General features: G+C 44.3%; 1 protein-coding gene across 1 annotated transcript; it reads right to left on the reverse strand.

The window, feature by feature from the left end:
- Nucleotides 1-1,003: 1,003 nt before the first annotated feature.
- On the reverse strand, nt 1,004-17,471 carry LOC142581810 (acetylcholinesterase-like). Its single transcript, XM_075691260.1, has 3 exons — nt 16,879-17,471; nt 2,623-4,116; nt 1,004-1,276 (listed from the first exon to the last, which is right to left on the reverse strand). The coding sequence occupies exons 2-3, from the start codon at nt 4,113-4,115 to the stop codon at nt 1,129-1,131; spliced, it is 1,641 nt and encodes a 546-aa protein (XP_075547375.1). The 5' UTR covers nt 4,116; nt 16,879-17,471; the 3' UTR covers nt 1,004-1,128.
- Nucleotides 17,472-17,714: the final 243 nt, after the last annotated feature.

A 17,714-nucleotide genomic window follows, 5' to 3' on the forward strand; every position in this document is an offset into this window, starting at 1 on the left:
CGCGTTGTTGACTTTGCCCGTTGGACCTTTAGACTTTCAAGCTCACGTGGAAGAAAATAGTGCACCCTTTTGGATATATCGTTACATATCCAGGCCTCCGACATTATTGTCGTATGAAATCGTAAACAGCGCACACTCCTTTGTGATCTCACGTTTACAGCGAGACTGCTGCAGTTCCTTACGCGAAAACAAGATGACGCCTAACTTTCGAAGTACGTCAATCGGTTTGCTGTGTAACACGCTCATGCTTTGAAAAGTAGGCGCTTCCAAAAATGCGTAAATAAGAATCTGTAAGCGCTGATGTGAAGAAAAGGTACTGGACATTTGTAAAACTGTTTTAGACGTTGCCGAGAATGTAGATTTTTATGCAGGACCACAAAATTTCTGCCGCTGGATACACATCGTTCTCATAATTGCCGTGTACTTTTCGTGTACGTAGCCACGATAACAAAGTAAAAAAAAGTCAGCGCATATAATACGAGCAAGTTCAAATTTTCAGATACTAAATTGAGCCCACGTGGTAGATAGCACACTAACAGAATAACAATTAATAGCTAACAGCCTTAAAGATAGTCATTCATGACTTTTCACATTTTGCTTTCACAAGTAAAACAATAACAACTAAGGGTTACAAAAGGAAGTCTCTCCAAGACAAACAAAGTTGTGTCATACCAGATGCACTGCATCATACATGAAGAAGAAATATGAGACTTTTCAACTGCATGTAGGTGACATTTTAAGGAGTGACAATTCCTGGATTTGTCGAAATTCTTAACACGCTGCAATATTTTGTTTTCTTGTTATGTACAAGATAACTATGCAAATATATTTGCACTATTATTGTAAATATTGCTATATAATCTCTGACAGGTACATAACATATGTATTTATAGTGTGAACATATATATGTATATATATATATATATATATATATATATATATATATATATATATATATATAATTTGGAATGACCTCTGGCTGGAGATGTCATGAAGAAGCAATCATACAATGTACGCATATCATTGAAACCTCTCCAGTCAGAGCCCACTCGTCAGCTATCACAAGAGTGCAATGTTATTTGCTATGGTCATCGATGCTTGCTGTAGCAGGCCTTATGGAACACATCTTCATTCGTAAGGACGCACCTTGCCCCAAAATTCACATGCAGGCTGAAGCAAACGCTTCTTGACCACGTTTCCCTCCCGCCGAAGGTCTAGGTACTGCTCTTCGTCATTGAATTTCGGCCAGCTGGTGTTGTCGAGGACTTTTGGCACTCTGGAAGGAACACAATACAAAAATGGTAATCCTGTAGACATCGAGTCGGTCAGTTTTTTTTTCAAGATGTGTAATGCGATAAGGATAGCAACTTCTGGTATAGCTACGTCGCGCTGACTACAAATATTGCTGCAAATGCGCCAACGACGCTGTCGCTGGAGGAAGATAAAGCGGGCGGAATGTGCATTAGGATAGTGCGCGTATAACGAAGCTGCGTCAGTGAAAATTATATGCGAGGTTTTCGACATATGCACGCGACATGCATGAGGCTCAATTGATGCATTTATTACTGCACAAAAATGCATTTATTTACGAACCAAATGCATAGCAAATCGAATTCTCATGCAGATAAGGCCAACCTGGTGACTGAATCGATCTATAGGTATGTAGCATAATAATCGACCTGCATGGCGATCGCCAGAGGTCTCATGAAAAATGTGCAAATGTAAACATGTAAATGACTACAGAAATGACGGCTGTTTGGAAGCGTCAAATTTATTTTAAACCAGCCTTTAGTTTTGTCGACAGGCAAAACTGAAATAAAGATAGGTGTCTGTCTTTTCGTACTCTTCCTTCCCAAGTCTTTTTTTTCCTTTTTGGTGCAACAATGTATTCTTTAGGTGCAATTTTGCAGATAATATTCCGAGAATGGCACGAGGTACGGTACTGAGGTAAAAGTGTTCTCTCAGCCTAAAACGGCTTAAGAGTTAGAAAGCTGAAAAATAAGCACAAGTTGGTCGCGTGATTAGTCCTGCTATTTGCGTATGTGCGATGCTTCCTCATAGTAAACATGTCGCTCATGCACTACTGGAATATTACTACATTTGCTTTTATGCTGGGGGGGTGCAATGGTGGTTGAATACGTTCACGCGAGACAAGTACGTGAAAACTCTAGGTTGGGAATCTAAGTACTGAGGCATTTCTGCACACTGTTGCATTGACAATCGTCGATCACCGGTAATTCCGCGGAATTCGTGCGTTATTGAATATAGGTGAGTGGATAGCTACGCATAACATGCCATTGAAGGTCATTAATAAATAACATATTTCCGATGTATTACCCGCGTACTGTCGGATGGCATTGGTGTGTCCATTCTATGCTACGAGGTGACTACGCAGTGCACCGGCTAGATGTATTCCTCGTGGTTATCAACTGAAGAGTAAATGTCTTGTGGCAACAGCGTGGTTATCACGCAAGGTACGCCGGAAATGCGTTGTATCTGGTTTCCCCTTAAAAGTTCACTGAAAAGATGCGCAGCGTGTTAATGCAATGCGGTCGTTTCATTCGCAAAATTTACGATTTCAACTAGTTGCCGGACGGTCAGTAAATTAGAACGAAGCCTTACCCTGTGTGACTGAAGGTGGACAATATGTGTATGAAGTTTTCTGTGGCCTTGATGTCATCTCTGGTGGCGTTCTTAGCCAATTTGAGACCGGAGCCAAGGCTGAAGAAGATGTCGTCTCCGTGCGTTGGTCGCGTCCACTCCGGCCAGTCAACGAAGGAAGCCTGCTGCGACCATTGGTACATGTAAACCGACCTATCTGTGCGGAGGAACCTCTTCGCGAAACCCAGCGTGGGACAGCCGAACTGCATGTCTCCGATTAGCGAGGAACCAATGTAGACGGGCTCTCTGCCTTGGGTAACATTCACGCCGTTGAAGTAGTACTTGATGATAGGGTCCGGGTCGACCTCCATGGTCGAGGTGATGAGAGCTTTGATGAGAAATATCATCTCTCCGCTCATCACGTCTTCGATGGAGTTCATGTCGCGAAGCTTGTTGAACAGGAAGTAGAGAAAAAGGTCGCCTTCTGATTCGCAGATGCCGGCCAGGAGCTCGTCGGCGTTGACGATTCCACGTTTCAGTGCGGCCGCAGGTTTTTCGGGCAGCATCTCCTCGCCGAAAACGGGGAAGAACGAGTCCAAGCCGCCGGCGTTGAAGCTCTCTGTGGCGTTCAAGATGTCCATGAAAGGCTTGGACTTGAGACACTTGACAACGTCTTCAGCGCTGTTCTTGGCCTCACCTCCGTCGCAACCTAGCGCTCTGCTAAGCAGGTAAGCTCTGAAAAGCCCCTGCTTCTGATCGCTCACCACAGCGGCGGTGAATGGGCTGCCGCTCTGCATTACGGCACGCTTGAACAGGCCCTTGCTCTTGGGCGATATCAACTGCATTCCAACTGCAATGGAGCCCGCACTTTCGCCCATCAGCGTCACCCTGGAGGAGTCACCACCGAATGCGCGTATGTTGTTCCTAACCCACTTGAGTGCTAGAAGCTGGTCGTAGAGCCCCATGTTTCCCGGAGCGTCTTCGATATCCATGTAGAGAAATCCGAAGGCGCCCAACCTGTAACCGACGGCGACCGTGATGACGTTGCCTCTCACTGCCAGCTCAGATGTGTCCATGGCTCCGATAGAGATGCCGCCGTAGGAGAAGCCACCACCTGGCAGGTAGACGATCACGGGTAGCAAGCTGGAGTCGTTCCTGGTCGGAACGAACACGTTCACGTATAGGCAATCTTCAGATACAGGATCCGAGGCCCTAATAAGAAAGAAATTGTTGATTCGAACAGGCATCTGAGGGCAGAGTGGTGGCTGCGAGGTAGCGTTGTAAACACCCTTCCATGGCATCTTCGGCACTGGTTTTTTGAAGCGAAGCTCTCCAACCGGGGGCTCCGCGAAGGGGAGGCCTAGGTAGGCACGCACTGACCCTGTCGTCGTGGGAACATCGACACCCCGCACAGCACCAGTGATGGTCTGAACAACTTCGTCACTTGCTTCTTGAGCACTGATGGCTGCCAAGGAGGCTACCATAAAGCCCACCAACAGCATGGTGGCCCTCATTCTGCAAGAATGATTACATTGGGAATCGTTATTTGCACGCACGAAAGGAGACCAACATAAAAGTGATGCCAAGGATAAAGCACCCCTACATACCCAAGACATTTCCGACAAACACAGACGCTAAAAGCAGTGACATCTGAAGAAACTGACAGGTAATGAAGGAGATGACACTTTTTTAAAAAGTGCTGAGTCCCTCAAAAAATACAGCGCAGGTATGTTGTAAGAAACTTAGAATTTTTAAGGTGCCCGTGTAGAATGAAAAATAAAGAGCACAGCAACCGCTAACAGACCAGTGTGTGGTTGACCGTCATGTTTGAGTTCATGAGGTCGTGTGTCATTTATGGCCAGCAATACTGAAGCTCGCTCACATGCCATGTTACTATTCTAAGGCTTCCAGAATGTGCACTTAATACAGCACACATGTCTTTTAAATCTGAATGCCATGTAATCGGCAGTGTGTTGCTCATTCAAAAAATATATATTTCTCAGTGCTGAATCTTACGTGCTGTCACGCTGCGTAACGCGCACAATGTATTTATATAATTTCTTGCGAAAGAACGGCATATTTTTGTGGCTGCTTTGGAATGATAAAGAACGCCATATATTGAGTTCTCGTTTATCTTTCTTTGATGCCTTGATTTCTCGTTTCATTCATTCTAATTTGCCACTATAGGATGAAGGCATTATCAAGGCTGCGTGGTGCTAAATAGTGCTCCTTAAACACCAAAAAGCTCCTACGCTTTTATCTTTTGAGATGTTTTGCCTATTCTTGGTTCGCTGTAGCAGTGTCGAAACCTGCGAACCAAATGACACACCCCTCTGAAACAAGCATATGAATGGAAATGGTCATAAGCAAACATAGGTGTTCTTAGGAAAAAGTTGAGCCCTCCTACCATGCACTTGGCACAATCGCTGTAAACCAGTCTCACTTTCGAAGAAAGAAGAAAATAGACACTGCAAATAAGTCCCACTTGAATATTTCAAAGGATCTACGTAAAAGCTAAGGTGGCAAGCGTAATCACTGCAATGAAGGTCGGCAGGACAGCGAAATCTCGCAAAAAAGCTAAAGTAAATCGTTGTTGTCAAAGAGAAACGAGCATTAGTGAATACTCTAGTCATGTTTTGTTTAAAGGGTTTAAATTAAGACTGCAATACAAGCTAAAGGTATTGTACCACCCGTCCCATTAGATCGGAACCGGTGATCTCTTGTGTGCCACATGTTTAGGAGGTCATGATATGGATGTGGCATTGGTGTTCTCTCTCATAAAATAGTACGTATACGCGGCTGTGTGCAAGGTAAACTTTTCAGCGACAGATGCACCAGCCCACTTGGTGGTGCCTCACTACTTGGGATCTCTAATACATTGCGGGGAAAGATTGCAGTGGCCAAGCGCGCACAGATGAAGAAAAAGAAAGGTGCCGAAGGGCCTCCCGCGCAAGACGGCCGGCAAAGATAACGCATGTTGAAGTAAAGTATTAGGGAAAAATAAGGTGGTTTGACCACCCACTGACAAGCTATGGAAAATAATACATACAGAAGAAAGTATCCGACCGCTTATTCGTTTAGATATTTTATTGCAATGTAGAAGATTCTTGTGAATTCTTAACCAGAAAGGTACATACTCTCAGATGTAATGGCTTTTATACCTATGTACGTGGCGAAATATACGTGGCGACACCCATTAAGCATCTGAGGCGGCAGCTGTATGCATTGAGCACGGTAGTCGTTACACAAATGGTGGACTTTGCTACCTACGTGAGGACAGGACGCAGTATTTACTACAACACTTGCAGTGTTTGACAACAGTCGAATACCTTGGGGGCGAGACACGTATTCGTGCCCGCAACCTTCGATTTATTAGTTTTTTACATGGCGACTAGTTAATTTCTCGACTTTTAATGCGGAGCATTATTTGGATCTATCACAGATTTTATTCTTACGGCGGGTGGGATAGTATGGTTCGATTCTTGCCTTATAATTAGTAGCTGTGAGTGCAACTGTGTACTGTGGGATGAAACAATAATTTCAGACATGAAAAATGTACATGGCGCCTTGAATGTAGCTATATTTGTTTGCCTTAAGTACCTCTAAATATACTTCTAAATGTTGTACTGTTCGTTTGAATAGGTACCTTTAAAACAGACAGACCTTTTAATCGAATTGTGCATGGTATTCAACGGCTTCATTGATTTTATTTTATTTCTTCCATTTCAAATGTGCTATTCCTGTGCAACTGGGTATGTGCCAGTTCTTCCTTCAGAATGCGTACGTGTAACCGCGACACAAGAGGTTTAAAATCCGTAAATATATACATGAACGGATTCTATAAAGAAAAATAATTTCCCCTGTATTAGTAAATTACCCTCCTACAATACCACAAACACCACTCCTACCGCGGGAAGACACTTGGCACTAAGCCAGAAAAGGCGTGAAAACAAAATACGGGTGGCGACGCCGCCTCGAAGTTGCCGAATCATCTCACCATGCCGTCAGGAAATTTGACGGCATCTGTTGAGTCCTACGTATTTCTTTATTAGTAAAAATGGACTACATTGTGTTTTAAGGGAGCCAAGAAATGAACATGGCAAGTCTTGGGAACGTTCACTGAGCCAACGCAGTCTAAAAAATAATTTGAAATCCGTGTCGTGACACTGACGTACCAGCGTTGGCGTTCCGGCAGGACGTTAAAAAAATGGAACTTTGGCCTTCATTAGCTGTTCTAGTAGTCAACCTATTATGGTGAGATTAACGACAACAGAGCTGTCTAACAATACTTCAGCCTACACTGATATAGTACTTTACTTTAGTGTCCCTTTAAAGATGTGCACCCATACTGTGTACCAATGCCCATATCACCCCCATACGATTGCCAGCGAAATGACCTGCACAGCAGCTTGAACGAGCTGGAAAGGCGCACTTCATTTGTGCAAAGGGTTCTTGATCCATGTTAATGCCCAGACAAAGACATGCTGTCGCAACTGTTCGTGGCTTTCTGAGAAATAGTGATTTTATGCCGTCTTTTTGAAATACGATTCATCGTGCATCGTGAATTTACTCAGTATCGGACTGTGTACATGTTTATATGAACCTGAACTATTTTGTGTGTGCTTTATTTTGCACTTATTTTTTGTGTTTTATGCCCTGGCCCTACAGATAAAGACCCTCACGGTAACGCATGCTGTGATTGGACGTTGGCATGTCGCCGATACAGCGCGCTCTGACGATGTATATCGCAGCAGGCGACGCTTGAGTGAAGTAATGCTCACTTCCTCCACACTTTTTTCTTACTGCTTCTTTTCCTTTTTCCTTCTGTTTGTTTCGATTTTTCTTACATTATTTTGTCGCTTGAGTTCGCTTTCGATAATTGAGATAGTCGTTGCTTCGGTGGCCTATGTTCACATGGTCTCGTCATTTAATAAACATCGAAAAGCATCATATATCGGTGACTCTTATCGCATATGACTATTAGCGCTTGTCATATTTTCACGTGTGTTACTTTTGCTTTCTTGTTTGCGCTGAAAACACTCGATCACACATCGCCTTCGCACTCGTGATATCGCCGCGTCAGAGTCTCATTACACGCTGTGCATCCGCATGACATGGTGTTTAAATTTTGGCATAGCTTGTGAACATTTTGCTGCTCGAACATAACTATTGCAAGAGATTAATGACGTGACATGTGCGGCGCAAAAACATAAAGCTTCTTCGCCAGAATGCAACAAATCAGTCCTCAAGCCATTGCACCCGTCGTCATACTATTGTCGTCACCGTCATCGCTACCTTTCTGCTGTAGTCCCACATACGTTTTTGTCACAAACACACTTGCGTGACACATACACAGTCCCCTGTGCTCGCCTCACACATGGTTCGCACATCTGGTTACTCTTTGTTGAAGCCCAAATTATGTTGGGAAACCAGCTCCCTGAAAAATGTTGCATCCAACATCGACTCCCACAGTGCATAATGCCTACATTTTTTTCCTTTTCCGCTGGTTCAGTTTGAAATTACCATTTGGTGGTGTATAAAATGTCTGCATGTTGCTTTCCCCAACAAAAACAAACGTTTTGCTCTGTCTGCGAGACACGCGTGAATGCTGAAGTTCTCATATTCACCATCAGGTCCACTCAACATAGAGTACTTGAAAGCATCACTGCGCGTACTTCAAAATATTTCGCAGTGTTTATCATTTTAGGCTGTCAGCTGATTACTTGTGCTCCACTTCTGTTGAATTTTCTTCTGGATTCGTGTTGACCTTTACTATCTTTCAAACACTTGTCACAAGAGATAAGATTCCTGCATCGAAAACGCTCGGCATGAAGCGGAAAAGCGCATCATGCTTTAAACAAACCGCAGTTTTCGTGGGAATCAGGTAGCACCTGCTATTACAATCATATAATTTAGTTGCCACCGCATAAAAAAAAAGATAACCATGAAATCAATCCAATGAAAGCGTACGAAAAATTTGTTATGTTTTATTTGAAACGTACGAATAAGTAAATCGAAATTAACGTGGACGAAAATACAAGTTGCCGCAGATGGGAGCTGAAGGAACCTCTTACGCTTACGCGCGCAATTCGTTATTAATTAAACTACAGCCGTGGCCACCTTCGTCAGCGTCTTCTTGAGTATTTGTGTATGCGTACAAGATTGACTCCGGCAGGGTTAGCTAGCGCTCATTGCGACAATGGCGGCGAATGTTCAAGATTCCCATGTTCCACCTTTCGATCTTGTGCCCGCGGATGTGGAACATAGCAGCAGGGGGGGGGAGGTTAGGGTGTATTTCCTAATTCTGTAGATACGACTCCAGACGTGTCAGCGCCATCCTGTCGGCCTCCATACCTAGGTCTTGGCAATAAGACGCGTTAAGACGCCACTTTTAGGGTTGATTTGTGTGGTTTGAGCAGCAGGTTGGGTTGGCTGGACTGTCGTGCAGCTGGAACCACTCTCACGCCATGAATTGTCGTAAACCTCCAGATAAGCACGCGGGCTGTTTGACCGAGGTCTCCAGGAGCTACATACGTAATCCCGTCAGACCCACGCCATGAGGATAGTTGGCACTAAGCCATCACCACTTGCAACTCCTCGATTTAAAACGTTCTCCATACTAGGTTCCCACAAGAGTGGTACGTCATGCAGGTTAGGTCCAGTGGATTAGGACGGTCGACCGGCAAGTCTCGAAAAAATATCCTCCGCTACATCAATGTTTATATCACTTCGGTGTGGAGCCCAGGTGGTTTATGAGGTGGCATTGTTGTTCAGAGCAATACAGAGTAATGGTACAACAGCACCAAGACATTGAACGGCTTAAGGAAGGCGCGACGTATACACAAGACTGCGTAGTATTTAAAGAGTGCGCTGCAGTCTTTAAAGTGAAAGTCTTTTTGTAAGTTGCATTGCCCTCACAAACCTCTGTCCCACATAGGGAGAAGGGTGCGCTGTCTTCGAACATCGCCACAAGAAGCACAAGCTTAACGGAGCATTACATGCATAGAATGACCCACATAATACGCTACAAGTTAAAGACAATTATATTGATTCTAGCGAAACAACGTAAAAATGGGGTTCGCAGTGCAAGACGCATTTTATCTGCCGGCCGTTGCACGCTGGTGACGCGGTCCCACACTCTGTACAGGATTTGTGGTTAGAACTGAGCTAATAGGCGGGCCTGAAGCGTAATATTTATCTCGGATAACGATATCTGCCGCGCAGAGGAGCCACCCTTTCTGTGAGATCACGACTTAGTTGCATGCTGGTGGGTCGAGACGTGGGCGGGGAGTGGGCAGGAGTATAGGAGGCTGTACGTGCCGTTTCGGCCGTCAGCGCGCTTAATTTAGCGTCATTGTTGTTACTGGAGGAAGGAGGAAGGAAGTGTAGGTGGAGTGGGCACGGTGGGGGCTTGTTTCCGGATGCACTGATGCACGGTGCCAGTTCGCACGGAGAGTGGAAGCGAGCCTCGGCGCATTTCAAAAATACATCGGACCTAAATCAGACCCGCTCGGAGGGAGGCAACCTGGCCAGCCTAAAGGACAAAGCCGAAGCGGACAAACTCTTCCGCTTCATTCCGCACGATTACCATCGGGCGGAACACGACTTCTTGCCTGCCATGAAGTGGTGTCGGCAAAACGATACTCGGCAGTTGCGCTGCCTTCGAATGTGACCGACTTTTCTGGGAGCTGAGAAACCGACGGCACTGCTATCTATGCAGGGTTGTTATTTATTCGGCCTCTCTTTGACTGCCTGTCATGTAAACTGGCTTATCTTTTTATGAACGGAGATGCTAGCCACTTGAACTGACAACTAACTGAAAAAAAAAGAAACAATAAAGGAGTCTGTTCGAAATTGGTAGAGATGGCTACTTATTTTTACTCAAGAAGTAATATTGTTAAGTCATAAAGGAAGAAAGTAAGGAACGTAGCACCGTAGCAAGAAAGTAAAGACCGTACTAGAGAATTCCTTATTAGGCCGGCTGCCTTTTTTATGCACAATATATATAGCAAGATTGCAATTACCAGCTGTATGAGAATGAAACAATGGGGCCCTAATACCCTGGTTGCCGCAAGAGTGGCAGAAATAGCAGTAGTACGTAGTAGTACTGAAAATTTTATGTCATTTTGCTTCACCATCACCATCATCCTCATCAACCTATTTTAATTTCAATGCAGGACGACGGCCTCTCCCTCCGATCTCCAATTACCCCTGTGCTGCGCCAACCGATTGCAGCTTGCGCCTGCGGATTTCTTAATTTCATCACCCCACCTAGTCTTCTGCCGTCCTCGACTGCGTGGCACACATTCTGTAACCCTAGCGGTCTACCGGTTATCTAACCTACGCATTCCATTACCTGCCCAGCTCCATTTCTTTTTCTAATGTCGATTAGAATTTTTGCTTGTGCTTGTGCAGGGTAGCCAACTGGAACTACCTCTGGCTAGCCGCCCTGCCTTTCTATGCATTCTCTTCCCCCTCTCTCTCTGCTTGCAAATCCTCAAAAACAGGCTCCATGTACGACACGAAGAATGGATTGGCTATTGATTATCAGAACGTAATAGTATATGATATAAGACGCCTCCATGAGAATACATGGGAAGTTAATGTGTTGTAGTCAAGTGCTTTACGATACCATGTTCAACGAAAAATATAAGTTGGAAACTACAATGTTTCGGATTCCCTCCTGATTCACAGGAGGCCACACACGCACAATTAACACATTGGACGGCGATATTCCGACAATCTACCCACGATGTCTTTGTCATGCGCAGCGTATTTAACAGATAACTGACACTTCTCCGGCTCATAGCGACCAGAAAAACCGTAAAGATCCCTGAAACGACAAAAGTTCAGTTCTTCGCTCTTCGACTTGGTGAATGGTTGCAATTATCAACTTTGAATGAGCTCATGTCTGTACCTTGCGATATAGTCATACACGATCAGCAATACGACCATTGTCTTCAACGGGTTCGAAGAATGTTACCAAATTGCCTTCGGCAGAAAGTGCTAAGGCGCAGCCATTGTCCTGTCGTCGTGCATTTCTCCTTTTAGAATTTGACAAAGCAAGTAGCCACCTGTCCCTTTCATAAGCCACTTCTAAGCTAATGTCACCTGGCACGAAGATAAAGCAAATCACACCGAAAAAAAGAAGGGTCACCTGGGACGGCTCCTTCGGTCACTTCGAAAAGCGTGCAGTTTTCTCAGATCGCCAGTTACTCCCCGCATGTTGCCTCCACAAGTGAATTATATCGCAGAATTTTCGCTCATATCTTACAATTGACCCAACAAGGCCTGCTATTGAATTGCGATGTAGAAGTGACCCTAATTATAATCCCTACGTACGAATGTCATGGGGCAATGCGATGTGCATGCCCATCTTAATGGGCAGACATTTTCCCACGACAGAATTCGCGATTTTCAAATTCGGGCTTTCATTTACGCCATTGAAGTGGGAAGGTTCCGCAGAGTTACTGCCATTAAGGCTTATGTGACTTTTGTACATAGTTCTATCTCTTTAATATGCCACATGCGCTACTGCTTTTTTAAATTTAGCAAGTGTTCATGGTCTACGGCCAACAAATGTACAAAATAATGTCGCGCACTGTCAGTGGCGCATGACTGCAGTTGAATATTAGAGTACTAAATCAGAAATACTATACGTGGGATGCTGGACTTCAGCCCCGCTACGAAAAGCGTGTGGGCTAGCCGTAATCCTGGCTTCTGAGACCATTAATGTAGTGTTGACGCAAGCAGATCATCTTCTGAAAACTTTGAATTGTCATCAGTTCTTAATTAAAAGTCTCATTTCTGTTCTACTTTCGAAAATGTAGTTACAGATGTTAAAAAGTTAAGTTGCTGCATAATTGCATTCTCAGCGATTAGAAGCATGAGACCGGACTTTATTGCTTGTTTTATAACCTGAGTTCAGCCAGACAGCGTGTGTAAAGCCGCAATACAGAGGATAACATTTACACCATGCTCCATCGTGTCATCTCTTGCTATTTAATATCATGGTTTCTGCTGAAACTCACCGTGTTGTCAACTATAAGCTTATTGTCTGAATTTCTCTTCCGATATAAATCTGATATTGTTATCTCGCTACTGATGATTCAATTAGAAGGAAGTACACAATTATCTGAGCATCTAGTCACAGAATCCGCACAAGTACGCCAACCTTATCAGATATGTGATGATTATGTACTGCCGACCCCCAATATACCCATAGCTATCTCATTCTTCAAAAGGGTAACGAGATGTACTTGTGGGGGAAAGAGATTGGGTGAGAGTTCGTCTAGTCTGTTGACGTCCCAACAGTTTCTTTTTTTTTAAATCTAAGCTAGGCCGCGATATTGTAGTGATGCCTTCCGCTCGATTTTAGGCCAATCTTATGATCCACCGTTCACGGCTGGCTCATCTCATTGACAATGGGAACGGAACGTTGCTTTCACTCTGACTGCTTATGAGGCGCGAGAATCGCAATCGGATTAGTATCAGGAAAGGCATCGCTCCAAAATCGCGTCTCTATAGTCGGCATGTATACCTAGTAAAGGGTCATTTTAGTCGCGAAAGAAATGGGCCATGCGAAAATACAGTGTACATTGTTGTCTACTTGTATTCCGTTTCGGGCGAAACACATGCATGGACTATATAACTATATATAAAGGAGCAGGGGTGGAGAGGGGGTGGTGTTAGGAGGGACTGATTTGACGTCGTGCGCGCCATCTGGTGCCCTTTGCATTACCAGCAAGAAAGAGATACCGAGCGATAGGAGATACAGCCGAAGCCAGAAAGTGCATTGATGTGCTCCAGTACCCCACACATTGCTTTGTGAAGTAAAACTAAAGTTCTGCGCAGAGAAAAAGAAGCTGGATAAGCTGGACGGTGCTAACGACTTCCAGCTCCTAACGCTCTTCCCATCACTGCCCGCATTGTGCTCTATGTTTCAAATTTAACAAGATGCATTCTATAGTCGCATGTGTGCCTTGTCTTTGATTTTGTTCTTTGTTTCGCGATTCAGCTGACCGTCTACTATGCTGACGCTTTTTACCTTAAACCAACGAAAAATGCCCACAGAACGCTCAGTGTACAGAAGCAGGACGAAAGGAAATGGGAAACGAAACTTGGAAGGAAGGATTGGTCTCGATTTGCCTAAAAGGAACTTATTTCTGAAGCTTCAGGTTTTTTCCAAATGCATTTTCGTTTTCATATACTTTTTTTTTCGCTTTAACCCAAGAAACGAACGAGAACTTTACCGAATACCCAATTACACTCAAAGAAGCGGGTTTAACAGTGAGCAGCTTGCAATAAGGCAATGTTTTGAATAAAACCAAAACAAAGTGATTGTTGAACTGAGGATGCCAAGCAAATTAGCGCCGTCGAAAAAGCCTCCTGTAACGCATCAGGGGAGTAAGCAGGAAAACAAAAGAAGCCTTACTCTGAACTAAACGACCAGAAAACAGAAAACGGACAATGCATCCCGCTTGATTTATTAAGTTGCAAACGTAGGTTTGCCGTTCTAACATTTATTGGCACAAACGAGCTAGAAACAAACTTCATTTTACAAGAAATGCTGAAAGATGCTTCATCTGAGCGCGAAGAAAGCGGAGAATTCACTGTCAGTACCCTCAGTACGTAATTAACTAATTCATCGTCGTCATCACACGTAAGAGAAACTGCAGTAAGAAGTTCCATCCTCGTTTGAAGCACCCTGAATTTACCGCAGATATGCGGACTCTATTGAGGATATCGGTCTGTCGAGGGCGAGATACATTTTCTTTTGTAGAATTCCGTCTTCGTTTCTCGAGGTTACATTCAAGGCTGGATTTCATTAGTGAAGAAACTTGTATTTGAAAAGTTTTTACATCATTTGATTAGATTAGATTAGAATAGGTCTTCAAAAGTCCTAATACTGACAACTACCACTAGGTCACGTTAAGTTCGTCCCTCATAGTTCTATCTAGATTATCAGATGCTTGTGATTGCGTCTGCGACATTTTAGACGGCTACTTACAGCCATGCTGCTCAGCCGACAAGGTTGATGGACATTAGAATCCGCGTTTAGCACTCTATGTTATGAATAATTCTTCCTCTTTCCGCAACCTCTCTTCGCGAAGTGTCCTTGACTCAAGGCAAGTCTCCTTGCTTTATTCCATAAGAAATGATGCGTGCAAGCACACGGAAAAGAATAATGTTCACCTTTAGTAACACATATATTCGCTCCTTCATAATAAACACGATGCTGCCAAGGTTCCTTACGCACATTCTTATCCCTTACAAGAGCACATGACATATTTCGTGTTTCTTTAGACATCTTGTGTACTAGTTTTCTTCACGAAATAATTTCACGTTATGTGCTCTGAGTGTCCGTTCATACACCAGCAATCACCTTTTTTCTGTTGCCGGTTACTTTAACGCTGTGCTCCGGATCCTTACTTCTTTTTTTTTACAAATATCTACGCTAAATAGTGCACGAAGTTTAAAAGTGCTATCCTGTTCACATAAATGGTAGCGAATGATTTATCATGATATCTAAAAAGCCTTTTGTATCTGCAGGGTCCACGATATTCGCAAGTAATTCAATGCGACAGCAGCATCTGCGTACTACACCCCTCGAACTCCGTAATAATATTTTGAGGTCGCCTAAGAGCCTACTTTACTCAATTTTCTCCATGGCAGTAGGATCGGGCCTCTCTACTTACTCTCCACGCTGGAGTAAATGTGGTCTTGGCTCTGCTTCTGAAGCGCTCCGCATATGGTGCCAGTACCGCCATAGTTAGGAGTGCTAACTTGCGCGACAGCAAGACGAAAGTAAAAAAAAAAAACACGTGACAGATTGCGGAGAAAGAGAAACATTTTACGCTTGACGCACGTACCTACCACTGGACGCTCGCTTGCCTACCATGGGCGCCTTAAGATATTTCGGAGTTCATCTAATAGTTCGGCGACGTGGCACATCGTTCAACGAATTCAACAACACAAAAAATAAAATTAATTCTTTCGAGTGATACCTGACACTAAATTGCCTCTTAGATGATGATACAGGCGCCATATGTAACAAATAAAATGAAAGAGTAATATAGCAAATCTGCTACTGATACCTATGAGATGCTGCTCGAGCTTTGGTATATACATCTATATTTATTCTTTTCCGAAGCCCAGCAATTAGGACTAGATTTGCAGTGAACCAAAGATCAGCACAGGATATTCGAGAAAAAGTGAAATCATGCAGTAGCCGACGTATCGTTCCCAGAACTCAATCGGTCATTTTATGCTTCCCCCAAGGATTACCGCATTTAACCACTAAATTTAAGGCTGTCAAGTCGTGAGGAATTTTTCTTCCTTGGCTGCCTTGCTTTAAACATTTTTTTCCTGCGATTCACTTTGCCTATAGCAGATTAACACGACTGAGGTTACGACGACCGGTGTCCCAGCGCAAGTAGCAGTAACACTCAAAAACAAAATTCCTATGACATTTCTGCATGCGACAACTGCTAGTGTGCTCACAAGCGTTGCTACACAATACTTACATAGCTGCAGAAGTGTATATCACCGAGACATTGGTGTTACTGAGATAGAAATGGCAGTACTATTTTTTAGGAGGAAGAGTTCTTCGCGTGGTGGGCATTGAAAAAAAACTGTGTGCTCCACAAAAATACAAGAAAAAGTCACTCCACTGACTCTGAAGGAGTTAGGCTTTGCGTTTCCTAGTGCACACGTCTCCGCAAAAGTACCGCCCCCTTCTTGCTCCCGAACGACGCCGATAAAGGCGTTACGACGACATCTTAGATTGGTTGTGAATGAAATGTTCTTAATGCACGATATGAAGTTTCCAAACCAAACTTTCTTGTTTCCCTTAACAATGGAAATAAACATTTAAACGCATATTTCTCACCGCTGGGACTAGTGCTTCCCAGAGAGCACGTCTGGTTGCGCAGATAACATCGCCGAAAATCAATGCGCTACAGTGTCGCATCGTCTAAATATGATACACAACTGGGATAGACTGAGCGTAGCTGACAAGAATCGCTTACTCTCCTGGAGGTTCAAGGGCATGTTTTGCGATGAAGTTTATGTTGCGGAGTAAAATACTGAACGAGCTACTGAAACTCAAGTAAACGTCCCCCGCCACAAGAAGAGACTCCCTAATGTTCACTTTACTTCGTATCACAATCAACGGTAGCGTTTTCTAACTACCTTAAAAAGAAATCATAGATTCTCCCTCATTAACTTCTGGCTAGAGAACCATTCGCACTTTACAAAGCAAAAATGCCAACTCACCTTCACAGCTTCTGAGCGATGCTTGTCCTTCGAATGGTCGTGAAGTAAGCGAGCAGCGCCGAGGGCTGTCGAGAGAGTGTGTTTTTCTCTCTCTCGGAGAAAGTTGCAACGGTGTGGAGATCTTTGTTGTTCTTCAGGCAAGCTCAGTGCAGCATCTGCCTCCGAAGCGCGCGTCCGTGCGGACTTTTGTGGACAAGGCGGCGCGCCGCTTCTCGAAAAAGAAAGAAACGGAAAAACCGGAGTCACTGGACGGGTCTACTACCTTCCGCGACGCTCACTGAGTCGCCGCTTCCGCCACCACCTCGGCGCGTTCGGGTTGTTCCCCCCTTTCGGTCCACCACCACCACGTTGGCGGGGCCGAAAAGGGGAAGGGAAGTCCCACGAAGCGTCTGGCTAGGCCACGTCCAGGCTTTCCCTTGCATTCTCGATGACCCCCTGATTTCCCTTTCTCAGAGACATCAAATTCTCTAGCAGTTGAACGAACGGTATCGGCGTTTCTCGTGATAACGCGCAAGGCTTGCTCTTCTCATTTCGCTTCCCAAACAGGCTCGCTTAGTTTGGCATATATTTAGCGTGTGCCTTTGGAATGTTCACCCCGGAAGACAAGTCGTGGCAGCCATCTGCAAAAAGAATGTAGCATAAGGTAAGTCTACACATTCAGCGGGCTTTCCATAAACGAGAAAGAACTATGCGTAGACGCTAAGCAATGGCCCGAGGCATGCAGTGACGTGTGCCATGCAACAAAGATGAGGTAAAAAGAGCGCTCCGTTACAGAGGATTATCATTTCCAAGGAAAGCAAACGAGTAAAACTTGACTGCTCTACATCGTCTGGCGT

The sequence above is a fragment of the Dermacentor variabilis genome, chromosome 5, assembly GCF_050947875.1.
Source record: "Dermacentor variabilis isolate Ectoservices chromosome 5, ASM5094787v1, whole genome shotgun sequence".
Classification (NCBI taxonomy): Eukaryota; Metazoa; Arthropoda; class Arachnida; order Ixodida; family Ixodidae; genus Dermacentor; species Dermacentor variabilis.

Coding starts and splice junctions, on each gene's coding strand:
- LOC142581810 (XM_075691260.1), bottom strand. CDS start 4,115: ATGAGGGCCACCATGCTGTTGGTGGGCTTTATGGTAGCCTCCTTGGCA. Junction 1,277..2,622: donor TCCACCTTCAGTCACACAGG/GTAAGGCTTCGT, acceptor TGTTCCTTCCAG/AGTGCCAAAAGTCCTCGACA.